This window comes from Salvelinus fontinalis, chromosome 4 (assembly GCF_029448725.1).
Source record: "Salvelinus fontinalis isolate EN_2023a chromosome 4, ASM2944872v1, whole genome shotgun sequence".
NCBI classification, from domain to species: Eukaryota; Metazoa; Chordata; class Actinopteri; order Salmoniformes; family Salmonidae; genus Salvelinus; species Salvelinus fontinalis.
This window is the reverse complement of record NC_074668.1, coordinates 29,358,729-29,385,872: the sequence shown is the minus strand read 5'-3', so window position 1 is coordinate 29,385,872 and position 27,144 is coordinate 29,358,729. Positions and strand designations below refer to the sequence as shown.

Below are 27,144 nucleotides of genomic sequence, written 5' to 3'. Positions count from 1 at the left end.
CAATACCTCATCATAACACCTCGTCATCTCAGATTTGCCTTTAAAGACGGACTCCGCTAGACTAATTAATGTTACCGGTTCCAGATTCTCAATTCGGACGTATAATTTAACTGCACTTTTAGAATCTGTATGGCTGCAAGTGTTTGTTTCCACATTCATTCAGGGGTCCTCATTCCTGAGTCTCTGACAGTGACCTGCAAAGAGGCAGTCTTGACCGTGAGGAGGAGATGACATGGGAAGGAACAGGATCTTCCTCCCCCCCATTACTCATCCTCCAGGGTGACAGTTGACAGACGTGCTGTTATCTCCCCTGCGGTCCCTTTTACGCAAAGCCTCCTTTGTGCACTGCCAGTCCCCATCTCTCTTCAATCTTCCTGCAATGCTGAAGAATGCTTGATAACACCAGTGTCCCACTTTCACTCGCTCCCTGTTTTTCTCACAAGCACAGACATGCCCGAACAAACGTGCTCCCACACACACGAATCCACAAACAGACTTGCACACACACGCACGCACATACGCACACATTCCAGCCATTTCCCCCCTGGCCTCCCACTATCTTTCTTCTGACCACTTCAGTGTGTGACGACATTCTCTTTGGCCCTGATCTCATTCATTCTTTCTGTCTCTCTCACTCTCTCTCACGTGCATATTACACATATCACATGCAATCCCTCTTAAAAGGTTGTAGTTCAACCCTAATAATGACAAACTGTGCAGATTGTTGGTCAGTCAACTTAATCTATTCTTCTTTATTCATTTGCGGATCAAACAAATATAAACATGATTTGAACCTTAACAATTGAGCCGATATGCGCAGCGTTTTACCATGAATGTGATCTCCGCGAACGTTGGCAAAATGCCTTTAAAAGCCATACTGTTGGCTGTCCAGCGCGCTGCGCTATGAATTGAATCACAGCCAAAATACTAATACAGTCCATTATAGTCCAAGTGTCCTGGACATGATCTTAACCTGGACACTATGCACCAATAGCTATTGCATTTACATGCTGTAAGTTATCCAACAATAGAAATGTAACAGCCCCTGCATGGTCAGCAACCATCAGCATTTTATAGGATAATACACACATCACATCCATGATCAGCTACACCAAGCAAAGGCCATTCCCATACAGTTGCAGCATTCCTCATTTTATGCCTATGCATGTGAAGTGTAGTCAACATCTGCTTTAGATAAAGAGTTTATACATGGGTTTTCCCACCAAACAAACTGACAAGCTAGCAACATTTTTCAGGACCCAGCCAGGGTTACAGCTCTAGCCAAGACACTGACTCTCTACCTCTCTCTCCCTTGTTCAGGGATCTCTATGTTAAATATCCATCCACTGCATTGAGGGATCTCTTTGGGATCTCTTTGGGATCTCTTTAAAGCTAAAGGCCGTTCTAGGTTCTAGGTTGGCCCTCGTGGTTCTCTGGTGGGGAACTACTGGATCTAGGTTGGCCCCCTTGTGGTTCTAAGTTGGCCTTTGTGGTTCTCTGGTGAGGAACTGCTTTATCTCCTGGTCCAGCTCCTGGTTGCGTCTCTGGGCCTCGTCGCGGCTGCGTTCTGCGTTCCTCAGCCGGATCTCCAGAGCAGACACACAGCGCTTCTCTGTATCCAGGGCTGACTGCAGCTCCGCTACTGTGGCACTCAGCTCTCTGTTCCTCTGCTGCAGGCTGCATGGGAGGGGAGAGGGAGAGAGATTGGATTTATGAATGCAGAGTACAGTACACTAGTGTTGACGTCGTGTCCTTTCCAATAAAATAGTATTCCGCATCCTAAATGGCACCCTATTCCCTATAGCCCTAGTCAAGGTAGTGCACTATATAGGGAATAGGATGTCATTTGGGACAGAGACAGTATTCCATAATATAGACCTGGTAACGAGGTGCTCTGTGTCTCCCCGTCTGTCCTCCTGCTGTTCAACCTTACTGTCTGGTTGCTGGGCTGAAGATGAAACCCCAGCTCTACTGGCCTCTGTCTTCTTCTCAGGGGTCGCTGGCTGAGACTTCTGCTGGGGGTTCCTGCTGGGTTTGGAAGAGGTGACTGTGATGTCATCATAGGTGACTGTGACGTCACTTTCTCTCCTGGCCGTCCCTCTGTCCTCCCAGTCCTTCTTCTGGACCTCTCCGAACAGAGAGGTACTCTGTAGGTCCAGGATCTTAAAGATGTCCTCTGAGAGAGTCTTCTCCCCCTTCTCCCCTTTCTCCTCGCTGCACTCATTGATGTGGCTCCAGCACTTGATGGCCTTCAGCTTGCCGGCCATCCCGGGGACTGGGCAGTTCAGGGTGGGCAGGGTCTGGGTGCGTTTGCGGGGGCTCCCGGACCAGGGGTCCATGGCTGAGGATGAGGAGGGGGCGTGGGGCTGCTGGGGCCCTCCCTCGGGGATGGAGATGGTCACTGGATCTGGCCCCAGAGTGTCTGTGTCCTCTTCCTCCTCTGGAGACTCGGACAGAGACCCCTCACACTGCAGGGACAGACAGAATGTGGATTTAGACCACAGAACTAAAATGAGAGAGAGATATCAATTTCTTCTCCAAAACATTCTGAAATCGAATCAAGCTTTGCTTAAAGTGTTCTTACAAACTGCAACACACATGAACATTTACAGAAGTGTAGCTATGCAATGCTTACTGATATAATAATGTATCATAATATACACTGAGTATACAAAACATGACTAACCAGTTGAATCCAGGTGAAAGCTATGATCTCTTATTGGTGTCACTTGTTAAATCCACTTCAATCAGTGTAGATGAAGGGGAGGAGACGGGTTAAAGGATTTTTAAGCCGTGAGACAATTGAGACATGGATTGTGTATGTGGGCCAGTCAGAGTGTGAATGGGCAAGACACAAGATCTAAGTGCCTTTGAGCACGGCATGGTAGTAGGATCTCAGATGCACCAGTTTGTGTCAAGAACTGCAACGCTGATGGGTTTCTCACGCTCAAATTTCCCCGTGTGCATCAAGAAGGTGTTCCTAATGTTCGGTGTACTCAATGTATTACTCCTTGAATTGTGCATGTGTTATACCACGTTCACGGTATGAAATAAGAGAAGAACCTCTTTGAGGTTGTGTCCCAAATAGTACCCTATTCCCTTTATAGTGCACTGCTTTTGACCAGAGCCCTATGGGCTGCGTTGAAAATAACTGTGTGATGTTGTTACCTCAGCAGACTCCCAGCCCACAAAGCTGCGTGGAGCGCTGCTCTTCTTGTTGTCACTCTTCTCGGTGGGGGGTGAAGGGGCCACGTCTTTAGCCGGAGGAAACAGAGCCTTATGCTGTCTGATCATCACTGTCATCAGCTTCTGGATCTGAGGAGTATCTGTGAGGAGAGACACAGCCAAGCGCACAGTCTGTTCATACAAAAGACAGATCTGGAAGGGAATGGGGATACAGAAACAATTTGTCGACATAAATGGTACTGCATCTATGCATCTTAATTTCATAAATAATCGAACTGAGGGGCCTCCCGGGTGGCGCAGTGGTCTAGGGCACTGCATCGCAGTGCTAACTGCGCCACCAGAGTCTCTGGGTTCGCGCCCAGGCTCTGTCGCAGCCGGCCGCGACCGGGAGGTCCGTGGGGCGACGCACAATTGGCCTAGCGTCGTCCGGGGTAGGGAGGGTTTGGCTGGTAGGGATATCCTTGTCTCATCGCGCTCCAGCGACTCCTGTGGCGGGCCGGGCGCAGTGTGCGCCAGCCAAGGGGGCCAGGTACACGATGTTTCCTCCGACACATTGGTGCGGCTGGCTTCCGGGTTGGAGGCGCGCTGTGTTAAGAAGCAGTACGGCTGGTTGGGTTGTGCTTCGGAGGACGCATGGCTTTCGACCTTCGTCTCTCCCAAGCCCGTACGGGAGTTGTAGCGATGAGACAAGGTAGTAATCACTAGCGATTGGATACCACGAAAATTGGGGAGAAAATGGGATAAAAAATAAAATAAAATAAAAAAATAAAAAAATAATCGAACTGTACAGTAAGGTCAGTTTGTCATTGCATCAAGCAGCAGCAGTATGTCAAAATAAAGGTATGACTTTCAAAGTAAAAGCATAGGCCTACTGCTGATAATGACAATTACACCCCGTTACAGCATGCACTAAAGGCCTTTTCGCACCAGGGTTGGGGTCAAAACCATTTTAATTCCAGTCAATTCAGGAAGTCCACTGAAATTCAAATTTTTTCCAATGTTTTTCAACGAGGAAATGCTGGAATTGGAATTTGGTTTACTTTCTGAATTGACTGGAATTTAAATGGACTTAACGTCAACCCGGTTTCACACTGCAATTTCTTAGCCCAGGGCTATCCTTAACATGGCTTAAGATGATCCTGACAGGCAGTGGTCTGGTCTCACCCTTCATCATAGTGATGGGGTCCTCAATCTGGGACTTGAGCAGGTTGATCCCAATGACCGTGGCCAGGTTTTCAACACTCATCTTGTTCACCTTGGAGTTCTGCTGCACTTCAAATAAGAACCTTCACAGAGAGAACGTTTAGACAGCAAAGTCACACAGGGCGAGTACCAAATTATACCTTATAATGTGCCCTATTTATAGGACTTAGAATCACTCACCATGCAGATTATTATAATTAATTTTTTTATCAAACACAAAATGCTGTATGGGCAAGCTGTAGACTAATCATCACAGGGTTAGTAATCAAATTGCTTGTCAAATGTTTCAGTAGAAGCTCGTTCGTCAATGGGTTCTATGATATGTCATTCAATTGAATATTCCCTACCCTGATCTGTGCTTGTGTAAGTGTCAGCTCACCTGCATATGTAGCTGAGGAGGTTGTAGTTGGTTCTAGGAAGGATGCTGATCTGCTTCTCCAGTCTCTCACGACCCTGGGTGGAAAGTGAGTTGGAATATACAAAGTTCAACTAACGCACTCTTACTCGGCAGACATGCATCTAGTCATTTTGGCACAGGTGATAGAAATAAAGCTAAATTACAAATGATTGTGAAGAAGAAAAAACAAATGTCCATGAACATTTGGCTATGGTCATCATTAAAGGAAGTGACAACACTTTGATTCAGTACATACTCATTTTGGCACAGTTGACCGATGTAGAGCTAAATCACAAATTGTAGCCTAGACGACGTGTTTATTTATAAGAATATTTGGCTAACTTCTTCACTGAAGTAAATATTAATTCCTACTGCAGCACTGTTGGGGTCCAGCATGGGGCTGCAGTCCAGGAAGTCTTGGTACTGTGTCCAAGGAACCACCGGCTCAGGCAGCTCCCGCAGGTACAGCTTGAGCAACGACGCCACTGTGTGGACATCTGTGTCACTGCAGGGCACAAAGCAGTCAGAAACAGTGCACGAGCACACACATGCATACACAAACAAAAACATACAGCTGTGCTGAGTGTATTTCGATTTTGTGTTGAATCCAGCTACAAATCAGTTTGTCCCCCTTTTCAACAAATTTGTCACATTAGAGAGTTCAGCGTGGGCAGAAGGTTCTTATAAAACTGTCTTTCTCTGTCTACTAGGACAGGATGTGGTGTGAGCCACAGAGCACTAACAGCAGAAAAGTGTATCAGGCATCTCTGTACTATCATCCTCACTGCATCTCTCTCATCTTACTATGCAACCTTTAGAAAAGAAGCCAACGGGATTTCAGTTTGTATAAAAAGGGCGTAATAATTGTCTGTTTGTACGTTGGCGCCCTTGAACGTTCCTTCAAACGCTCTTATGTAAGTTAGCTTAGCTTAGTTTAGCGCTGAGGCGTCTCACATTGGGAAGGAAGGTCTCTCTCCGGCGTTGAACGCGTCCCTAAACTGTTTGACTGTGTTGTCTTGTCCCGGCAGTCTGAAGATGCCTTCCTCGCTTAGTCCGTGTTCTCTGATGAACTCTGCACACTTCTGCACCAGGATGGGCACCATGTGGGAGCCGAACCGCTGCTCGTGGGTTACCGTATCACCCAGGCTCTTCCCAAATATCGCTGAGAGGGAAGGAGAGCGGTTAGAGTAAGTCACAGCCCAAACTGGAGAATCAGAGACAGGGTTTTTCAAGTTTGTGGCTAGTTCCTCATGGGTTGCGGCTTTATGTCATGGGCCCGAAGACAATTCCAAAAAGAGTCCTTGAACCAAAGTCAAGAAAATAAGTTCAGATGACTAGAGACCCGCTTTTTCCTGACCATGTGACCTGACCAGGAAAAACATATTCTGGGTCCTAGTTATATGTTTTTTTCCTGGTCAGGTTCCTTGGTCAGGGAAAACTCTTGTCCTTTAATGTCAGCAGACTATCTGTACCTCCACTAGAGGGTGATCCAACCACCCTGCGCAGCGTGCGGACCCACTCCTCCATCTCACTGTGGGAGTTGGCCATGAGGACGTACGGGTACCGCTCCCGATCACCACTGCTGCCTGGAATACAGAGAGGGTATGACTCTCCAACATACTGGGATACATCATACATAGATTGAAAGGCATATCTTTAATTCCTCTCTCAACAGAGAGACAAGAGAGACATGGTGAGATGGAGGGCAAGAGAGAGACATGGTGAGATGGAGGCTGAGAGAGGCATGATGAGATGGAGGGCAAGAGAGAGACATGGTGAGATGGAGGACAAGAGAGAGATATGCTGAGATGGAGGACAAGAGAGAGACATGGTGAGATGGAGGGCGAGAGAGACATGGTGAGATGGAGGCAAGAGAGAGACATGGTGAGATGGAGGGCAAGAGAGAGACATGGTGAGATGGAGGACAAGAGAGAGATATGCTGAGATGGAGGACAAGAGAGAGACATGGTGAGATGGAGGGCGAGAGAGAGACATGGTGAGATGGAGGACAAGAGAGAGACATGGTGAGATGGAGGACAAGAGAGAGACATGGTGAGATGGAGGGCAAGAGAGAGACATGGTGAGATGGAGGACAAGAGAGAGACATGGTGAGATGGAGGACAAGAGAGAGACATGGTGAGATGGAGGGCAAGAGAGAGACATGGTGAGATGGAGGACAAGAGAGAGACATGGTGAGATGGAGGGCAAGAGAGAGACATGGTGAGATGGAGGACGAGACAGAGACATGGTGAGATGGAGGACAAGAGAGAGACATGGTGAGATGGAGGGCAAGAGAGAGACATGGTGAGATGGAGGACAAGAGAGAGACATGGTGAGATGGAGGGCAAGAGAGAGACATGGTGAGATGGAGGCTGAGAGAGAGACATGGTGAGATGGAGGACAAGAGAGAGACATGGTGAGATGGAGGGCAAGAGAGAGACATGGTGAGATGGAGGACAAGAGAGAGACATGGTGAGATGGAGAGCAAGAGAGAGACATGGTGAGATGGAGGGCAAGAGAGAGACATGGTGAGATGGAGAGCAAGAGAGAGACATTGTGAGATGGAGGGCAAGAGAGAGACATGGTGAGATGGAGGCTGAGAGAGAGACATGGTGAGATGGAGGACAAGAGAGAGACATGGTGAGATGGAGGGCAAGAGAGAGACATGGTGAGATGGAGGGCAAGAGAGAGACATGGTGAGATGGAGGGCAAGAGAGAGACATGGTGAGATGGAGGGCAAGAGAGAGACATGGTGAGATGGAGGACAAGAGAGAGACATGGTGAGATGGAGGGCAAGAGAGAGACATGGTGAGATGGAGGACAAGAGAGAGACATGGTGAGATGGAGAGCAAGAGAGAGACATTGTGAGATGGAGGGCAAGAGAGAGACATGGTGAGATGGAGGCTGAGAGAGAGACATGGTGAGATGGAGGGCAAGAGAGAGACATGGTGAGATGGAGGGCGAGACAGAGACATGGTGAGATGGAGGGCGAGAGAGAGACATGGTGAGATGGAGGACAAGAGAGAGACATGGTGAGATGGAGGACAAGAGAGAGACATGGTGAGATGGAGGACAAGAGAGAGACATGGTGAGATGGAGGACAAGAGAGAGACATGGTGAGATGGAGGGCAAGAGAGAGACATGGTGAGATGGAGGGCAAGAGAGAGACATGGTGAGATGGAGGCTGAGAGAGAGACATGGTGAGATGGAGGGCAAGAGAGAGACATGGTGAGATGGAGGCTGAGAGAGAGACATGGTGAGATGGAGGGCAAGAGAGAGACATGGTGAGATGGAGGACAAGACAGAGACATGGTGAGATGGAGGGCGAGAGAGAGACATGGTGAGATGGAGGACAAGAGAGAGACATGGTGAGATGGAGGGCAAGAGAGAGACATGGTGAGATGGAGAGCAAGAGAGAGACATTGTGAGATGGAGGACAAGAGAGAGACATGGTGAGATGGAGGACAAGAGAGAGACATGGTGAGATGGAGGGCGAGAGAGAGACATGGTGAGATGGAGGACAAGAGAGAGACATGGTGAGATGGAGGGCTAGAGAGAGACATGGTGAGATGGAGGGCTAGAGAGAGACATGGTGAGATGGAGGACAAGAGAGAGACATGGTGAGATGGAGGGCAAGAGAGAGACATGGTGAGATGGAGGACAAGAGAGAACCATGGTGAGATGGAGGACAAGAGAGAGACATGGTGAGATGGAGAGCAAGAGAGAGACATGGTGAGATGGAGGGCAAGATAGAGACATGGTGAGATGGAGGGCAAGAGAGAGACATGGTGAGATGGAGGACAAGAGAGAGACATGGTGAGATGGAGGACAAGAGAGAGACATGGTGAGATGGAGAGCAAGAGAGAGACATGGTGAGATGGAGAGCAAGAGAGAGACATGGTGAGATGGAGAGCAAGAGAGAGACATGGTGAGATGGAGGGAATGAAAGAGCGAGAGGGGGAAAGAACACAGAGAGAGAGAGAGATAGAGAGAGAGAGAGAGAGAAAGAATGAGAGAGAGAGAGCAAGCGAGACTGAGACAGAGTCAGAGACAGAGACAGAGTCAGAGACAAACTGAGACTGTCTTCCGCTTACGTGGTATAATCTCAAAGAGGAATTTTCCTGGATCATCTTGATTCTGTGGGAGTTCGTTGACTTTACTGAACCTCAGCTGAATTACACCCTGGGGACAGAGAGACAGACTGTCACTGACATCTTAGTAAACAACGCATACATGTCTAGGCTACAGGAAACACAGGGAAGGACTTCAATAAAGACGGAAACATGAATAACTGAATATTGACAGCAGTAGTGTTGTTTGGATGCTTAAAGGTTTTCCTAACCACATGACCAGATCAGGAAAAAGCCAAAGTTAAAGGCTATAACTAGAGCCCAGACCTATCTGCCTTCTTCTCTACCCCATCTCTCACCTGGACAGTCCCTTCCTTTTCGTCTTTATGGTAGGTCAGTGTGCTTCCTCTCAGCACAAAGTAGCGCAGCTGCCAGTTCTTTACGATGGACCTCTGCTTCTTCAGCCAGCCAGCCTTCAGAGGCCTCTCCATGGACCTCCTGGTGGAGCCGGGCGAGCCTAACCCTGGGCTGCCCTCTCCAGGCATCACACTCTTAGACCGTGCTGCCGCAGAGCGGAAACAAACAGAACGGTCGTACTGTTAAAAAGAGCCTTGTGAAGAGACACTTCACTAAACACAGCCAGGATGTCAACAAGGCTCTCAACATCCGTCAAGTCAGGTCTTCCTCTTTTATTCATCTGAACATGCATCAATCTGACTTGCAGCAGAGAGAAGTGGGGGCCTGGCAGGAAACAGGCCGCCTCTGTCTGACCTGCCACGCTTCCTGTTTAAGGTGCATGCTTCTAGATTCTAGTCGTGATTGTTCAATGGTAGGAACATAGTGACCTACAAATACACTGTGCCTTCAACAATCATGCACAATAGACTGCAGGGAAGGGCAACACAGGAACAATAATACAGTGCATGGTCTCAACTAGGCCTAAATGTAGATAAGGTTGAGTCATTTGTCCTTTACTAACAGGCCAGCCATTGCTCAACAACATGGTGACTTACTGTCTAAGTTGTCTGTGGAGGATCTCAGAAGAGAGCATGAGAGAGATAAACGGAAGAGTATGAAGAAAGGATGGAGATGGGGGTAGAGTTGTAGGCTACGTGGCACACGACAGAGAGAGAAAATCACGCATGGATTGGCACGCAGGGTGGTACTGTAGCTTGCCGGACAGATGGTGTGATTGTGATTGAGAGCGTTCGCTCACTTGTTGTGTAATTCACCGTGACCTCCCAGGCCAGATGAAAGAAGAGAAGAAGATGAGGCCTGGCTATATAAACAGGAAGTGACTGCATCGACGGGAGAAACACTTTGAAGGCCCCCCCCCCACCCCCACCTAAAACGCAGACCCTTTGGTCTGTTTTAATAGCGTCATCCCTTGAAGAGGGCCATGTCAAAGGACTCTGGACGAACGTCTGGCCCACACACAGTGAAGTATGAGACGCCACGGAAAGAAGGAAAGACGGACACAGACCCTTGAGGAACTTTTCAACTGGTCGCAGGACCTCCTAGACCCAGGAGTCCCAATGGAAGCATGAATACAATGTTCAACTTCTCAACCAAACGGAGCTTGTTGCTAGAACGCCAGCTCTTCCACGTCAGTGGGAATAGTGAGGGGTTGAAAGTGCGCGGCCGTGGCACAATCCTATTGAGTGTACAAAGAGCAGGCAGAAATAGATGTTGTTCCAAATAAGGATCTCCGTTACGTGAATATTTAACCCCTAGGGACCAGTCTTGAATGGCACCATATTCCCTATGTAGTACACTACTTTTGACCAGAGCTTTATGGAGCCTGGTCAAAAGTAGGGTACTAAATAGGGAATAGTATTCTAACTTCAGCAGTTGAACTGACAGAACACGCTGGCCCCATTCAGTTGCGTGACTATACATATTCATTCTGTGTACATATTTCTTATCCCTATATAATGCCATTGACATGTATGGCTTTTGATCCTCTGATGAATCGAGGGTAGCCGTAGATAAAAATGTGTGTACAGTGTACTGGTGTAAGGGAAATTATAGGAGTCATCAGATCTTCTCGCACAGTCGCTCTCACACACAAACACACGAGTCTGCAGAGTCACAGCTACTGTTCTGACATTTCATCAACTTCCTGCTGAAAGTACCCAAAGGGCACAGAGAAAATGAGAAACGCCTTGCTGCCTGAAACTATAGCACTACATTTTCTTGAGATGAGGACTGGGGTTAAGTTCTCAGGGTTGTGAGTAACTGACTGGTAAAGTATACTGTGTGATAAATGAAACAATCATGGAAGTCAATCAATCAAATGTATTTATAAAGCCCCTCTTACATCAGCTGATATATCATAGTGCTGTACAGAAACCCAGCCAAAAACCCCAAACAGCAAGCAATGCAGGTGTAGAAGCACGGTGGCTCGGAAAAACTCCCTAGAAAGGCCAGAAAGCTAGGAAGAAACCTAGAGAGGAACCAGGCTGTGAGGGGTGGCCCTTGTAGCATAAAAAGTCACTTCTTTTCATAGAAATAATAAGAAACTTGTTTCCCAGCAATGCTGATGTGTACCCACTAAACTACATAAACCTGTTCATCATAAATAGGAGCAGTATCCACACTGTTTTACCTGACAGGTTGATGACAGCTGCAACATTCCACTAATAGTTGTGTGAAGTCATGACATTGCCATATAAGGCTATGTCGGCTATATATGTATTCACATGCACTCATGCACTGTTTTGTTAAGTTATAGGTGCACCACACCTGCTGTAATCAGGTGCATGATCCTTCTGTAAGCCATGGCCCTGGACCACAAACACAGTTTAACACAGAAATATAACCAAGTATAAGAACCAACAGTCTAAATAAAACAGTCTCAGTATGCCGCTGGCACACACAGTGCCACAGTCAACCTCATGTCTAGGGATGGCTGGGTTACTTTGTAAATGTAATCCGTTATAGTTACTAGTTAGTTAGCTGTCCAAAATTGTAATCAGTGACGTAACTTTTGGATTACCCAAACTCAGTAACGTAATCGGATTACTTTCTGTTATTTTGGGTTACTTTCCTTTTAAGAAGCATTGGAAGAAGACAGAAAGGATCCACCAAATGCATTTGGTGTGTCCTCATAGTAGTCTCTGACTTGTGGTCATGCCCACTCAGATGGAACAAGTTTAAAGAACCAATGCGGCCGTTTTTATCTCAATATCAAATCATTTCTGGCTAACAATTAAGTACCTTAATGTGATTGTTTTAAATTAAACTTGTCAAAAAGAAACAAAAGTAGCTTCTTAGGAAAGAGCAATTTCTCAAGCAAGAATTTTGCACGGACTCTGGGAGTGGTCTGAGTGGGGAGGGGAAAACTGAACATTTGCTGTTTTGGCAAAGAGGTTTAGAACTCTGGTCTAGTAGCTAATGTACTGCCTGGTGATGTCACCATGCAAGCCAAAACTCCATCCCACCAAAACAGGCTGAATTTTGAGCATTTTTGTCTACATTCTTACAAATTCACAGCAGTTGTTATTATTCCAACCACAAAGTGTGGAAATATAACTTTAGAAAATCCTATTTTTGACTGCACTGGGCCGTTAAACCCACAGGTCCAGTCTCTATACCTCTTCAGAGACGCATGTAACACACATGCACTAGTGTACAATGCAACTGATGATACAACAACACATTTTCCTATTTACGCAAACGCAATGACTCCCAAGAATAGCTTCATGTTTAGGATAACATCCAGTAACTTACCTATTCTAGATGTTTCAGCTTTAAGGGTACTGAAGTCCCAGTTCCGAGGTAGCTTAAGCGACATGATTCCTCCTTCATAGAAAAGATCAGTATCTCACTTCACAACACACTCACACACACACACTCACATATATACACACAGCACACACACATGTATGAGGGGTTTTAGCTGTAGATCTCCAGTCTGTCTGTCACACTAAAACCTTTCTGTATCTGACTTCCTACTTCCTGTATAGCTACTAATCTATCTTTCATTTTTTTTTCAACATGTCAAAACACGTTCTTTCATGTTCCCTCTACTTCCCTCTAGATACATGTTCTGCTATTCTAATACTTCACGGCACTGTAAATACTTCCCTCTCCAGGTAGGTATATCATAGCAAGTGCTCTACGATAGAAGGTTTCAAATGACGAACCATTCACTAGTGTCACTTAACCACTGGTCTCCCTTTATTCTCTCTCAGGAGGAAGTGGGTTTTGTTTCTGGGTTGCAGTCTCTTCAAGCTGTGGCAATGTCGCTTACCGGCAACATGCAGCCTACGGTATGTATTCACAGTCATACATTTCAACTAGATTTTTTACGTCTAAAATTGTAACATTGTGGCTTGCTGGTACAGCATTGGTGATTTATTTTAGAATTTGTGCACTGATTAATATATTACAAAACTGCCCTAATGAGAACCACAGCCCAACACACACTGAGGAAAACTATAGTCAGGGGTGAAAGTAGGCTATAGTGTTCCTGCCTCATTCAAAGGTACAGTATTCATTCTTAAAAGTCTAAGCTATTGCGGTGGGTTCCAAGCTGACATATAGAATTGTTTTAAGATGGTCATACTATAAATCATTTAGCTATTTGATTTGACATTTTAGGACCCATTTATGTATAAAAAAATATATATAAAAGGATTTGATAAAATATTGAATTTGGCCTTTACTACTGTAGCCCAGAGAAACTCATTGAATAACATATTCATTAATGGCAAAAGACAGTCAAAATGAAACATAATAAGAAACACGGTTTTGAAGTTTTTGTCCTTTAACTAAGAGATATAAGAAAGCTCAGAAAAAGAAATATATATATACACAGTACCAGTCAAAAGTTTGGACGCACCTACTCATTCAAGGGTTTTTCTTTATTTTTACTATTTTCTACCTTGTAGAATAATAGTGAAGACATCAAAACTATGAAATAACACATATGGAATCATGTAGTAATCAAAAAAGTGTTAAGCAAATCAAAATATATTTTAGATTTTAGATTCTTCAAAGTAGCCAACCTTTGCCTTGATGACAGCTTTGCACACTCTTGGCATTCTCTCAACCAGCTTCACCTGGAATGCTATTCCAACAGTCTTGACGGAGTTCCCACATATGCTAAGTACTTGTTCGCATACCGCCCCAACAGATCCACAGATGACGCAATCTCAATCGCACTCCACACCGCCCTTTCTCACCTGGACAAAAGGAACACCTATGTGTGAATGCTGTTCATCGACTACAGCTCAGTGTTCAACACCATAGTGCCCAAGAAGCGCATCACTAAGCTAAGGACTCTGGGACTAAACACCTCCCTCTACAACTGGATCCTGGACTTCCTGACGTGCCGACCCCCAGGTGGTAAGAGTAGGCAAAGATACGTCTGCCACGCTGATCCTTAACACTGGGGCCCCTCAGGGGTGTGTACTTAGTCCCCTCCTGTATTCCCTGTTCACCCACGACTGCGTGGTCAAACACGACTCTAACACCATCATTAAGTTTGGGGCCAAGCTTCCTGCCATCCAGGACCTATATATTAGGCAGTCATAAGAAAGCCCATAAAATTGTCAGAGACTCTAGTCACTGACTGTTTTCTCTGCTACCTCATGGCAAGCGGTACCGGAGCGCCAAGTCTAGGACCAAAAGGCTCCTCAACAGCTTCTACCCCCAAGCCATTAGACTACTGAACAACTCATAAAAACCGCCACTGGACAATTTACATTGACCCCCCGTACACTGCTGCTACTCGCTGTTTGTTTGTTACCTATGCATAGTCACTTCGCCCCCACCTACATGTACAGATTACCTGAACTATCCTGTACTCCCGCACACTGACTCGGTACCGGTGCCCCCTGTATATAGCCTCGTTATTGTTATTCTTATTGTGTTAATTTTTATTATTACTTTTTATTTTAGCCTACTTGGTAAATATTTTCTTCTTCTTGAACTGCACTGTTGGTTAAGGGCTTGTAAGTAAGCATTTCACGGTAAAGTCTACTCTTGTTGTATTCGGCGCATGTGGCAAATCAAGTTTGATTTGATTTGATTGCTGCTCTTCCATCCCTCTGCGGTCCAACTCATCCCAAACCATCTCAATTGGGTTGAGGTTGGGTGATTGTAGAGGCCAGGTCATCTGATGCAGCACTCCATCACTCTCCTTCTTGGTCAAATAGCCTTTACACAGCCTAGAGGTGTGCTGGGTCATTGTCCTGTTGAAAAACAAATGATAGTCCTACTAAGCGCAAACCAGATGGGATGGCGTATTGCTCCAGAATGCTGTGGTAGACATGCTGGTTAAGTGTGCCTTGAATTCTAAATAAATCACAGACAATCTCACCAGCAGAGCACCCCCACACTATCACACCTCCTCCTACATGCTTCACAGTGGGAACCACACATGCGGAGATCATCCGTACACATGCTCTGCGTCTCACAAAGACAGGGCGGTTGGAACCAAAAATCTCTAATTTGGACTCATCAGACCAAAGGACGGATTTCCACTAGTCTAATGTCCATTGCTCGTGTTTCTTGGCCCAAGCAAGTCTCTTCTTCTTATTGGTGTCCTTTAGTAGTGGTTTTCTTTGCAACAATTCGACCATGAAAGCCTGATTCACGCCATCTCCTCTGAACAGGTGATGTTGAGATGTGTCTGTTACTTGAACTCTGTGAAGCATTTATTTGCACTGCAATTTTTAAGCCTGGTAACTCTAATGAACTTATCCTCTGCAGCAGAGGTAAATCTGGGTCTTTGTTTCTTGTGGTGGTCCTCATGAGAGCCAGTTTCATAGCGCTTGATGATTTTTGCGACTGCACTTGAAGAACATTTTTCGCATTGACTGATCTTCATGTCTTAAAGTAATGTTGACCTATCGTTTCTCTTTGCTTATTTGAGCTGTTCTTGCCATAATATAGACTTGGTCTTGTACCAAAGAGCGCTATCTTCTGTATACCACCCCTACCTTGTCACATCACAACTGATTGGCTCAAACGCATTAAGGAAAGAAATTCCACAAATTACATTTTAACAAGGCACACCTGTTAATTGAAATGCATTCCAGGTCACTATCTCATGAAGCTGGTTGAGAAAATGTCAAGAGTGTGCAAAGCTGTCATCAAGGCAAAGGGTGGCTACTTTGAAGAATCTCAAATCTAAAATATATTTTGATTTGTTTAACACTTTTTTGGTTACTACATGATTCCATATGTTTTATTTCATAGTTTTGATGTCTTCACTATGTAGAAACAATTTCTACAATGTAGAAAATAGTAAAACACTAAGAAAAACCCTTGAATGAGTATGTTGGTCCAAACTTTTTACTGGTACTGTATATATATCATTTTTTAACAAATATTTAACCCCTTTTTTGGGTAGGCACAAAACTACCTTCATACTTCCATCATGTTTTTACCTGGTACCAGTTACCTTCAGAAGAGTCCCGTGACACCTGTCACCGTGTTCGTGAGAGTTTCCCCTTTCCATAGAGTGGTCATAATAGTAGTAGATAATAATATATTTTTCGGGATGTCTCATGGTCTGACAAACACTGCTCTAGCTCTGCCTCCTTTCATCACTGATGCGGAAGTGCGACATCGGTGGATGCAGTGGATTGAGACGAATCCAACGGGAAAAACCCCCCCCAGATATCTCTAGCATAAACTGACGGATTTTGATGGGGAGATTATTTTATGATGTTACTTAGATTGATGCACCGATGCGTCAATCGACTCTAGAGGGCTAATAATAACTGGAACTGTTAGCAGATAAGAAAACAGGGAAGTTCAGAGGTACAGGGAAGAAGACACGCACACAGATCATGCCATCTAACATGAACAGGGTATTTACTGAAAGGCAAAGCACATTTTCTGGCATTATCAAGAATGTACAACTTCAAACGATTTCCTACATCAAATACAATTTAACACAAATCATTGCACAATAATAACATAATCATAAAATATCAATATCTAAAAGCGAAACAATACCCACAGGAGGGGTATATGCGACGTGTGAACAGCAAAATATAGCAGGTACAGTTGAAGTACGAAGTTTACATACACTTAGGTTGGAGTCATTAAAACTCGTTCTTCAACCACTCCACAAATGTCTTGTTAACAAACTATAGTTTTGGCAAGTCAGTTAGGACATCTACTTTGTGCATGACACAAGTCATTTTTCCAATAATTATTTACAGACAGATTATTTCACTTATAATTCACTGTATCACAATTCCAGTGGGTCAGAAGTTTACATACACTAAGTTGACTGTGCCTTTAAACAGCTTGGAAAATTCCAGAAAATGATGTCATGGCTTTAGAAGCTTCTGATAGGCGAATTGACATCATTTGAGTCAATTGGAGGTGTACCTGTGGATGTATTTCAAGGCCTACCTTCAAACTTTTTGCTTGACATCATGGGAAAATCAAAAGAAATCAGCCAGGACCTCAGAAAAAACAAAGTCTGGTTCATTCTTGGGAGCAATTTCCAAATGTCTGAAGGTGCCACCTTCATCTGTACAAACAATAGTACGCAAGTATAAACACCACGAGACCACGCAGCCGTCATGCCACTCAGGAAGGAGACGCGTTCTGTCTCCTAGAGATGAACGTACTTTGGTGCGAAAAGTGCAAATAAATCCCAGAACAACAGCAAATGACCTTGTGAAGATGCTGGAGGAAACAGGTACAAAAATATTATATCCACAGTAAAAGTCCTATATCGACATAACCTGAAAGGCCGCTCAGCAAGGAAGAAGCCACTGCTCCAAAACCACCATAAAAAAGCCAGACTACGGTTTGCAACTGCACATGGGGACAAAGATCATGCTTTTTGGAGAAATGTCCTCTGGTCTGATGAAACAAAAATAGAACTGTTTGGCCATAATGACCATCGTTATGTTTGGAGGAAAAAGGGGGAGGCTTGCAAGCCGAAGAACACCATCCAAAACGTGAAGCACGGGGGTGGCAGCATCATGTTGTGGGGGTGCTTTGCTGCAGGAGGCACTTCACAAAATAGATGGCTTCATGAGGGAGGAAAATTATGTGGATATATTGAAGCAACATCTCAAGACATCAGTCAGGAAGTTAAAGCTTGGTTGCAAATGGGTCTTCCAAATGGGCAATGAACCCAAGCATACTTCCAAAGTTGTGGCAAAATGGCTTAAGGACAGCAAAGTCAAGGTATTGGAGTGGCCATCATAAAGCCCTGACCTCAATCCCATAGAAAATGTGTGGGCAGAACTGTGCGTGTGCGAGCAAGGAGGCCTACAAACCTGACTCAGTTACACCAGCTCTGTCAGGAGGAATGGGCCAAAATTCACCCAACTTATTGTGGGAAGCTTGTGGAAGGCTACCTGAAATGTTTGACTCAAATTAAACAATTTAAAGGCAATGCTACCAAATACTAATTGAGTGTATGTAAACTTCTGACCAACTGGGAATGTGATGAAATAAATAATTCACTCTACTATTATTCTGACATTTCACATTCTTAAAATAAAGTGGTGATCCTAGCTGACCTAAAACAGGGAATTTTTACTAGGATTACATGTCAGGAATTGTGAAAAACTGAGTTTAAATGTATTTGCCTGAGGTGTATGTAAACTTCCGACTTCAACTGTATCCATACATTCCATAATGTCCTGGCTAGCTTGGTAAGAGTCATACACTACTAAAACAGAACTGTGTGATAGGGAATTGCACAATGATAGCCAATTACATGAGCTGCAGAAAATAGGTATGCTCAATATTATGATTAACCTATTGCTGAGGGAAATTCTCATTTATGTAAGAGCAAGTCGCTAAGGAGAAATAATGATGCCCATTTCCCCCTATAAGTAGTTTCCTTTCAACCTTCAGGAGATGGAATGCATCGAACAGCTGATGTAGATGGAATAATAACCTTGCTGCTTTTAAGTGCAATACTGGCAGAGGCTCAAAAAATAGATCAAGGAGGACTCTCAATTAGGAAAAGCTAGTTTAGCCTTTAGCTCACTCTAGTGGCAGCTATCTGTAATACAGACATGGTACTGGCCCAGTACTGTTTGTACCACCAATGAAGTCCAAGGGAAATGGACCCCCTTCTCACTGGTTGGCTTCCGACTTTACTTCTATTAATATCTCCCTTAACTACACATCATGAGACATCGCAATAGGTTCCCTCTCTTGAGCGCATCACGCAGATAACACATACTCAGTAAGAGCTTCTATAGACAGACAACAGACAATATCAGAAAATACAAGACTAGCTAATGCACCAGATACCACAGCAATACGAGAGAAAATAGCGACATGCGTATTTGAACAAAGTCTCTCCTCTAGTCCTATATTACCTGAATATTTCTCTGAACATTAGCTAAATGTGCGAGTTATGTAAATGTACAAAACAGAAGAATATAGATAATATAATTTATAAACAGCTGGATTTGGATGATATAATAATAATAATATAGAAAAACAAAGGTAAGTTTAATACCAGTACACTACAGTATACAATTCACAGAATAACAATAACAGGAAAGGTAGAGAAGACTGACATAACATCAAATAATTATCACAAAAATGTATAGGAAAAAAACCATATAACATATAGCATGTTTAAAGTAGGCATTTCTAGGAGTAGAGCTGCATGGTTTTTGGAGTGTATAGAGGTCTCCCTCTGTCGAGCGGCGTTCCATATCAGTGTAGACAGATGGGATGGAAGGTGAGGATGTGAAGCACAGAGACATAATGGCAGCGGAGGTGTAGAGTAATGCAGACGATTGCCCAATCCGAAACATACCTCTATGGCCTTTTAGTCACCGGATTCCCTATTATCCCTCCTTCCTGTAAGTATAGGATACTACACGGACATTTCACAGCCTACATTTATACTTGATATTGCTTTCCTGTTACATTCACGGAATAAAATGTGCTACTTATGACTCAATACTACATAAAACATTTTACTGACAGAAACGGAGGTACCTTTTCAATATCTTTGTAGCTAGTGATTGTTCAAGTTCAAGATGCATGAGGCTTGGCTTGACAAAATTCGACCTAGGCTACCCAAAAATAATGTGTCAGTCTACAACATGGGCCCAATCCCGAGTTACTGTACACATATGGAATCAATTAATGATCGACCGATTATACAGTAAGTCAGCATTGGGCCCTATGTGATCAGTCAGAGTGAAAGGTAATCTGTATGTGGGTCAATCACAGCCTGCAACACACCCATCTATTTAATCAAACACATCAACCCCTAATATTCATATAGATGAGCCTCGGGCCGTATTCGTAAAGCATCTCAGAGTCGGAGTGCTGATCTAGGATCTTGTCCTCGATGTTCATATAATGTTATCCACTATGATCTTAAAGGCTAGAAATAGCTTAGATAGAACATATCTACCGCTTCTTAGACTTACTTTCAACGAGAATTACAGACCTATAACTCACATTTCGATGTGAATATGGTTGGGTCGCCCAAAAAGTTACATATTGTAGCTTTAAAGAATACAGGCCCTGGTTTCCCCACTAACACCATTCATGTCATGTCACACTCAGATTGGTCTATAGACTGGTCCTTGTAAATGAACACTTGACACCGGGTACAACCAAGGAGAAGAGTTTAACCATTTATGTTGATGTGACCACAAAAGTCCCTCGGTGATGATCTCACAATGGCATCAAGGAGGAAATACATCAACAGCATCTGTAGCTTTACAAAATCTATTCTTAGTTCACCTGGTGAGATTGATATGAAATAGGTGTTACTACTGTTCTCGACCCACGGGAGGGGTGTGTAACCATGAGCACTATCTGTGAGCCTGTGTGCGCACCCCAAATGGCACCCTATTCCCTTTATAGTGCACTACTTTTGACCAGGGCCCATAGTGCTCTGGTCAAAAGCAGTACAGTATTAAGGGAATAGGCTGCCATTTGGGACACACTGCCAGTGTCTGTACTATCAGGCTATGGTAGTGTGGTCTGAGAGGGAGCAGACTTGGCAGTGCAAAAATCGTTAGCATGAAATGCTAGCAGAGTGATTATGTGACTCCATTACTGTCCCATAGCTTCGGAAACTGTACACAGCATGATCCATTCACTCCACCATCCTGGCACTTCCTATACAACACTCTATAACAGCTGAAAACACGTGTGTCTGCCTCTTAGAAGATTAAAACAATTTCTTTTTTAAGTATGGTGGTCATTTGTAACTATTCTTCAATTACAGAAGCTAATGTAAAACATGGACGGTGTCCCATCACACTCATTCCTATGAGAACCTCAACAGTGGCCATCGGAGCCAGAAATACATGGAGCACATAGAGAGAAAGAGACACAGTATATATACACTGAACAAAAACGCAATATGTAAAGTGTTGGTCCCATTTTTCATGAGCTGAAATAAAAGATCAGACATGTTCCATACACACAAAAAGCTTATTTCTCTCAAACTTTGTGCACAAATGTGTTCACATCCCTGTTAGTGATCATTTATCCACCTGACAGGTGTGGGATATCAAGAAGCTGATTAAACAGCCTGATCATTACACAGGTGCACCTTATACTGGGGACAATAAAAGGCCACTAAAATGTTTTGTCAAACAACACAATGCCACAGATGTCTCAAGTTTTGAAGGAGTGTGCAATTGGCATGCTGACTGCAGGAATGTCCAACAGAGCAGTTGGCAGAGAATTGACGGTTCATTTCTGTACCATAAGCCACCTCCAACATCGCTTTAGATCATTTGGCAGTACATCCAACCGGCCTCACAACCACAGACCACGTGTAACCTCGCCAGCCCAGGACCTCCACCTGTGGGATCGTCTTTGTGTGGAAAAACACATTCTGATTGGCTAGGCCTGGCTCTGGATCCCCAGTGGGTGGGTCCTACAGTATGCCTTCCCATGGCTGCGACCCAACCCCAATCATGCGGAACACATAGACTATGGCCTAATGAATGTATTTAAACTGACTGATTTCCTTCTATGAACTGTAACTCAGTAAAATCTTTGAAATTGTTACACTTATATTTTAGTTCAAAACACCTCTGGTGGCTGTCATCCACCATGAACTGATCTCTGATAACGGAACTTGATTGGTAAATAAATAACCATCGCTAAAACCCCAACATATCAGTCCCGCACCAAAAGGAGAATCGTTTTATACAAAACGTCTTACATTAAGGCAGACAACTGTGTAGTAAACTATCAGAAATGGCAATCAACTATATTGTGAAATACCGACTAGTCTTCCTATACTATTCCCTTGTCATTTTACAACGTGTATTCCATCCATTGCTGTGCAGGAAACAGTTTGACGCTTGACCTCCATTCCGTAACACTAATGACATACTCAGTAATCCGGTCAAATCCCTAGTGGTGTTTTGTTCCTAATTTAGACAGTCCACTTCCTCTAATGGTTCTACCCCCACATGACACCACATACACCATTTGGCTGGGTGTGAACAAAACTGCAGGTGAAGCATGAGTGGCTACAATGACACCCTTTATAGTGCACTACTTTTGACCAGGGGGGCCAATAGGGCTCTGCTCAAAAGTAGTGTATAGGGAATAGAGAGTGCCATTTGGGAACCAGAGAGAAACACACATATGCAGCATGACATGTGCCAATAGCAGAGTGAATCTCTGCGGGGTAAAATGCACATAGACAAAACACAGATTTAATGGAAGATGCCAATGTAAAAACTCAACCACCAATACTATAAATACAAACAATTATTACAATGAATGAAGCAAATAAAACAGGCATGGTGACAGGATGAGGACAATACAGTGTGAGTATGTTGAGCAGTGCATTAAAACACAAAAAGTATATATGTATCAAGAAATATTCACACACACTAAAGGTATAGAATATCCTGTATACATGTGGAAATGTACATTTGACCTCATTGTGGTACACAAAGTGGCATCACTCTGTTGTAGATAATATGGCTGACATAACTAAATAAACAGGTACAGTAACTCACAGACAACCTGAAACACTGGAGGAAAACAGCTGACACACTGTCATAATGTACACACACAAAATGGAATGACCCAAAGGCTGGAGTTATTCTCCCACAAGCGCCACACCTCCAGGGCTTTCTGGTGCCAGGGGGCGGCCCCCCTGGCCCCAGTAGGGTGACCCAGCCCTGGGCCTGACCGTGGGGGCACTAGGCTTCCTCCTCCAGCAGACCCCTCTCTGTCAGGTGGGTCTTAAGGGAGTTGAAGATGTGGAGCTGCTGGTCCAGGCGCAGGGCTAGGAGTTGCTGGACCACCTTGGCAGGGTTAGGGCCCCTGGAGACAGAAAATTACACAACGGATCACATACAGGGCGATATTTTGACAGCACAAAGATGTCTCCATGAAAGGCCTGGTTAGTCAAACTGGTTGAGGCTGCAGCTCATGTCTCTATACAATAGAGCAGATCCACTGGGAGAGAATTACAAATTATAAACTGGGTGGCTGGAGCCCTGAATGCTGACTGGTTGACAGCTGTGGTATATCAGACAATATACCACAGGTATAACAACTTTTATTTTTACTGTTGTATTTGTATTTAAGGCAGCACCTACTCTTTCTGGGGTCCAGCAAAATTAAGTCAGTTTATACAATTTTAAAAACATTACAATACATTCACAGACTGTGCAATCAGGCCCCCAGTTCACCACTACCACATATACAGTACAAAATCCATGTGTACGTGTCTGTGCCTATGTTTGTGTTACTTCACAGTCCCCGCTGTTCCAGAATTATTATATATACACTGCTCAAAAAAATAAAAGGAACACTTAAACAACACAATGTAACTCCAAGTCAATCGCACTTCTGTGAAATCAAACTGTCCACTTAGGAAGCAACACTGATTGACAATAAATTTCACATGCTGTTGTGCAAATGGAATAGACAAAAGGTGGAAATTATAGGCAATTAGCAAGACACCCCCAAAAAAGGAGTGATTCTGCAGGTGGTGACCACAGACCACTTCTCAGTTCCTATGCTTGCTAGCTGATGTTTTGGTCACTTTTGAATGCTGGCGGTGCTCTCACTCTAGTGGTAGCATGAGACGGAGTCTACAACCCACACAAGTGGCTCAGGTAGTGCAGTTCATCCAGGATGGCACATCAATGCGAGCTGTGGCAAAAAGGTTTGCTGTGTCTGTCAGCGTAGTGTCTAGAGCATGGAGGCGCTACCAGGAGACAGGCCAGTACATCAGGAGACGTGGAGGAGGCCGTAGGAGGGCAACAACCCAGCAGCAGGACCGCTACCTCCGCCTTTGTGCAAGGAGGTGCACTGCCAGAGCCCTGCAAAATGACCTCCAGCAGGCCACAAATATGCATGTGTCAGCATATGGTCTCACAAGGGGTCTGAGGATCTCATCTTGGTACCTAATGGCAGTCAGGCTACCTCTGGCGAGCACATGGAGGGCTGTGTGGCCCCACAAAGAAATGCCACCCCACACCATGACTGACCCATCGCCAAACCGGTCATGCTGGAGGATGTTGCAGGCAGCAGACGCTCTCCACGGCGTCTCCAGACTCTGTCACGTCAGTCACATGTGCTCAGTGTGAACCTGCTTTCATCTGTGAAGAGCACAGGGCACCAGTGGCGAATTTGCCAATCTTGGTGTTCTCTGGCAAATGCCAAACGTCCTGCACGGTGTTGGGCTGTAAGCACAACCCCCACCTGTGGACGTCGGGCCCTCATACCACCCTCATGGAGTCTGTTTCTGACCGTTTGAGCAGACACATGCACATTTGTGGCCTGCTGGAGGTCATTTTGCAGGGCGCTGGCAGTGCACCTCCTTGCACAAAGGCGGAGGTAGCGGTCCTGCTGCTGGGTTGTTGCCCTCCTACGGCCTCCTCCACGTCTCCTGATGTACTGGCCTGTCTCCTGGTAGCGCCTCCATGCTCTGGACACTACGCTGACAGACACAGCAAACCTTTTTGCCACAGCTCGCATTGATGTGCCATCCTGGATGAACTGCACTACCTGAGCCACTTGTGTGGGTTGTAGACTCCGTCTCATGCTACCACTAGAGTGAGAGCACCGCCAGCATTCAAAAGTGACCAAAACATCAGCCAGGAAGCATAGGAACTGAGAAGTGGTCTGTGGTCACCACCTGCAGAATCACTCCTTTTTTGGGGGTGTCTTGCTAATTGCCTATAATTTCCACCTTTTGTCTATTCCATTTGCACAACAGCATGTGAAATTTATTGTCAATCAGTGTTGCTTCCTAAGTGGACAGTTTGATTTCACAGAAGTGTGATTGACTTGGAGTTACATTGTGTTGTTTAAGTGTTCCCTTTATTTCTTTGAGCAGTGTACATATTTTTTTTTAATCTGTTTTTTTCTTTTTAAATCTAATTTTACTGCTTCATGAGTTACTTGATGTGGAATAGAGTTCCATGTAGTCATGGCTCGATTTAGTACTGTGCACCTTCCATAGTCTGTTCTGGACTTGGGGACTGTGAAGAGACCTCGTGGCATGTCTTGTGCGGTATGCATGGGTGTCCGAGCTGTGCGCCAGTAGTTCAAATGATGGTAACCAGTTTATTATAGCAATAAGGCACCTCTGGGGTTTTTGATAAACATGGCATTCGGAAAGTATTCAGACTCCTTGACTTTTCCACATTTTGTTACATTAACGCCAAATTCAAAAATAAAAAAATTCTACCCCCATAATGACTAAGCAAAAACAGGTTATACATTTTTGCAAATATAGTAAAAATAAACTGAAATTTCACATTTACATAAGTATTTAGCCCCTTTACTCAGTACTTTGTTGAAGCACCTTTGGCAGAGATTATAGCCTTGAGTCTTGGGTATGATGCTACAATTCCGGGCCCTGACTCGGCTCAAGGACATTGAGACTTGTCCCAAAGCTACACCTGCATTGTCTTGGCTGTGTGCTTAGAGTCGTTGTCCTGTTAGAAGGTGAACCTTCCAGTCTCAGGTCCTGAGCAGGTTTTCATCAAGGATCTCTCTGTACTTTTCTCTGTTCATCTTTCTCTCAATCCTGACTAGTTTCCCAATCCCTGCCGCTGAAAAACACTCACAGCATGCTGCCAGCACCACGCTTCATCGTAGGGATGGTGTCATGTTTCCTCCAGACGTGACGCTTGGCATTCAGGTCAAAGAGTTCAATCTTGGTTTCAACAGACCAGAGAATTTTGCTTCGCATGCCTTCTGGCAAACTCCAAGTGGGCTGTCAGGTGCCTTTTACTGAGGAGTGGCTTCTGCCTGGCCACTCTACCATAAAGGCCTGATTGGTGGAGTGCAGCAGGGATGGTTTTCCTTCTGGAAGGTTCTCCCATCTCCACAGAGGAACTCTGGAGCTCTGTCAGTGACCATCGGGTTCTTGGTCACCTCCCTGACCAATGTCCTTCTCCCCCGATTGCTCAGTTTGGCCGGGCAGCCAGCTCTAAGAAGAGTCTTCCATTTAAGAATGGAGGCCATTGTGTTCTTGGGGAGCATATACCACATCCCCTCGCACTGTATTACTTAAATATAATTATATATTTTTTCACCTGTTAACACATCAGCATTGTCAGCCAAAGCAGTTAATAAGCCTGTGGTGTTCTAGCTAGTTACCTGATGAAGCTGGCGATGTAGACGTTGACGAACGTAGCCATGAGGTACTGGCAGTCGAAGCGGTCCATGATGCCACCGTGACCGGGAATTGTGTTGGCAAAGTCCTGGAATAACAACAACAGGCCAGACGAACATGGTGACATCAGAGCAATAGGGCATCAGAGCAAAGGACAACATAACACACAGCTGGTGCACTGCAGAGACCCTTTGCACACAGAAAGTCAAAAGTAAGTCAATGCAGAGCCTGCGTGAAACTGCAGTAGATCACAAACTAAGGTGAAACAACCAAGTGGTTCCGGAAGCATAGATCATGAGCACGGCCAACTAAGGCTACTCAATTCTAGTGAGTCAACTGTGGTGAGGTGTTCTGACAGTCACCTTGATCTTGAAGGCCCTCTTAAAGCCGCTGGCAAAGAAGCCTCCGAAAGGTCCCATGAGGGAGGCAAAGGCAGACAGGGAGATGCTGTGGATCTGGAATGGGTAGAGGCGCAGTGTGGGCTGGAGAGAGAGGAGAGACGTTAAACTGGTCTCACATATGGTCAAACAGTTTCTACAAAAATAGGAAAAATAAGGAGACATGATTTAGGACAGGGAACTGTTTTGAAGGCCTTCGAATCAATGTATTTCTTTTTTTTTTTTTAACTCAGTCTGGGTCTCAACTTAGAATAGTAGAATACATCAGGTGCGATTTCAAAATTTGGATGTGTATCAAAACAG

The 27,144-nt window shown here is 44.7% G+C and overlaps 2 protein-coding genes across 3 annotated transcripts in view; both read right to left on the bottom strand.

Annotated features, from left to right (window-relative positions):
• Positions 1-721: 721 nt before the first annotated feature.
• LOC129853485 (rho GTPase-activating protein 25-like) lies at positions 722-13,715 on the bottom strand. Of its 2 annotated transcripts, XM_055919586.1 has the most exons (12): positions 12,589-12,650; positions 11,602-11,642; positions 9,216-9,418; positions 8,881-8,968; positions 6,259-6,372; positions 5,741-5,948; positions 5,159-5,291; positions 4,769-4,842; positions 4,351-4,472; positions 3,169-3,326; positions 1,879-2,468; positions 722-1,677 (listed from the first exon to the last, which is right to left on the bottom strand). In XM_055919586.1, exons 2-12 carry the CDS (start codon positions 11,636-11,638, stop codon positions 1,476-1,478), a joined length of 1,929 nt encoding a protein of 642 aa, XP_055775561.1. In that variant the 5' UTR covers positions 11,639-11,642; positions 12,589-12,650; the 3' UTR covers positions 722-1,475. The 2 variants fall into 2 exon arrangements, with proteins under 2 accessions (XP_055775561.1, XP_055775560.1); XM_055919585.1 differs by lacking the exon at positions 11,602-11,642 and having other exon boundaries at positions 12,589-13,715.
• Positions 13,716-16,669: 2,954 nt separating this feature from the next.
• The window catches only part of LOC129853484 (phosphatidate cytidylyltransferase 2-like), a 28,290-nt gene continuing 17,815 nt past the window's right edge, over positions 16,670-27,144 (bottom strand). The window contains exons 11-13 of the mRNA XM_055919584.1: positions 26,806-26,925; positions 26,428-26,531; positions 16,670-23,130 (exon numbers count right to left, since the gene is read on the bottom strand). Of these exons, the coding sequence (XP_055775559.1) occupies positions 23,007-23,130; positions 26,428-26,531; positions 26,806-26,925 (348 nt within the window). The 3' untranslated portion in view covers positions 16,670-23,006. The remainder of the gene's footprint in view (positions 23,131-26,427; positions 26,532-26,805; positions 26,926-27,144) is intronic.

Coding starts and splice junctions, on each gene's coding strand:
- LOC129853485 (XM_055919585.1), bottom strand. CDS start 12,652: ATGTCGCTTAAGCTACCTCGGAACTGGGACTTCAGTACCCTTAAAGCT. Junction 4,843..5,158: donor TGGACCCCAACAGTGCTGCA/GTAGGAATTAAT, acceptor CTTTCCACCCAG/GGTCGTGAGAGACTGGAGAA. Junction 4,473..4,768: donor CTCCTCAGCTACATATGCAG/GTGAGCTGACAC, acceptor CTCTCTGTGAAG/GTTCTTATTTGAAGTGCAGC.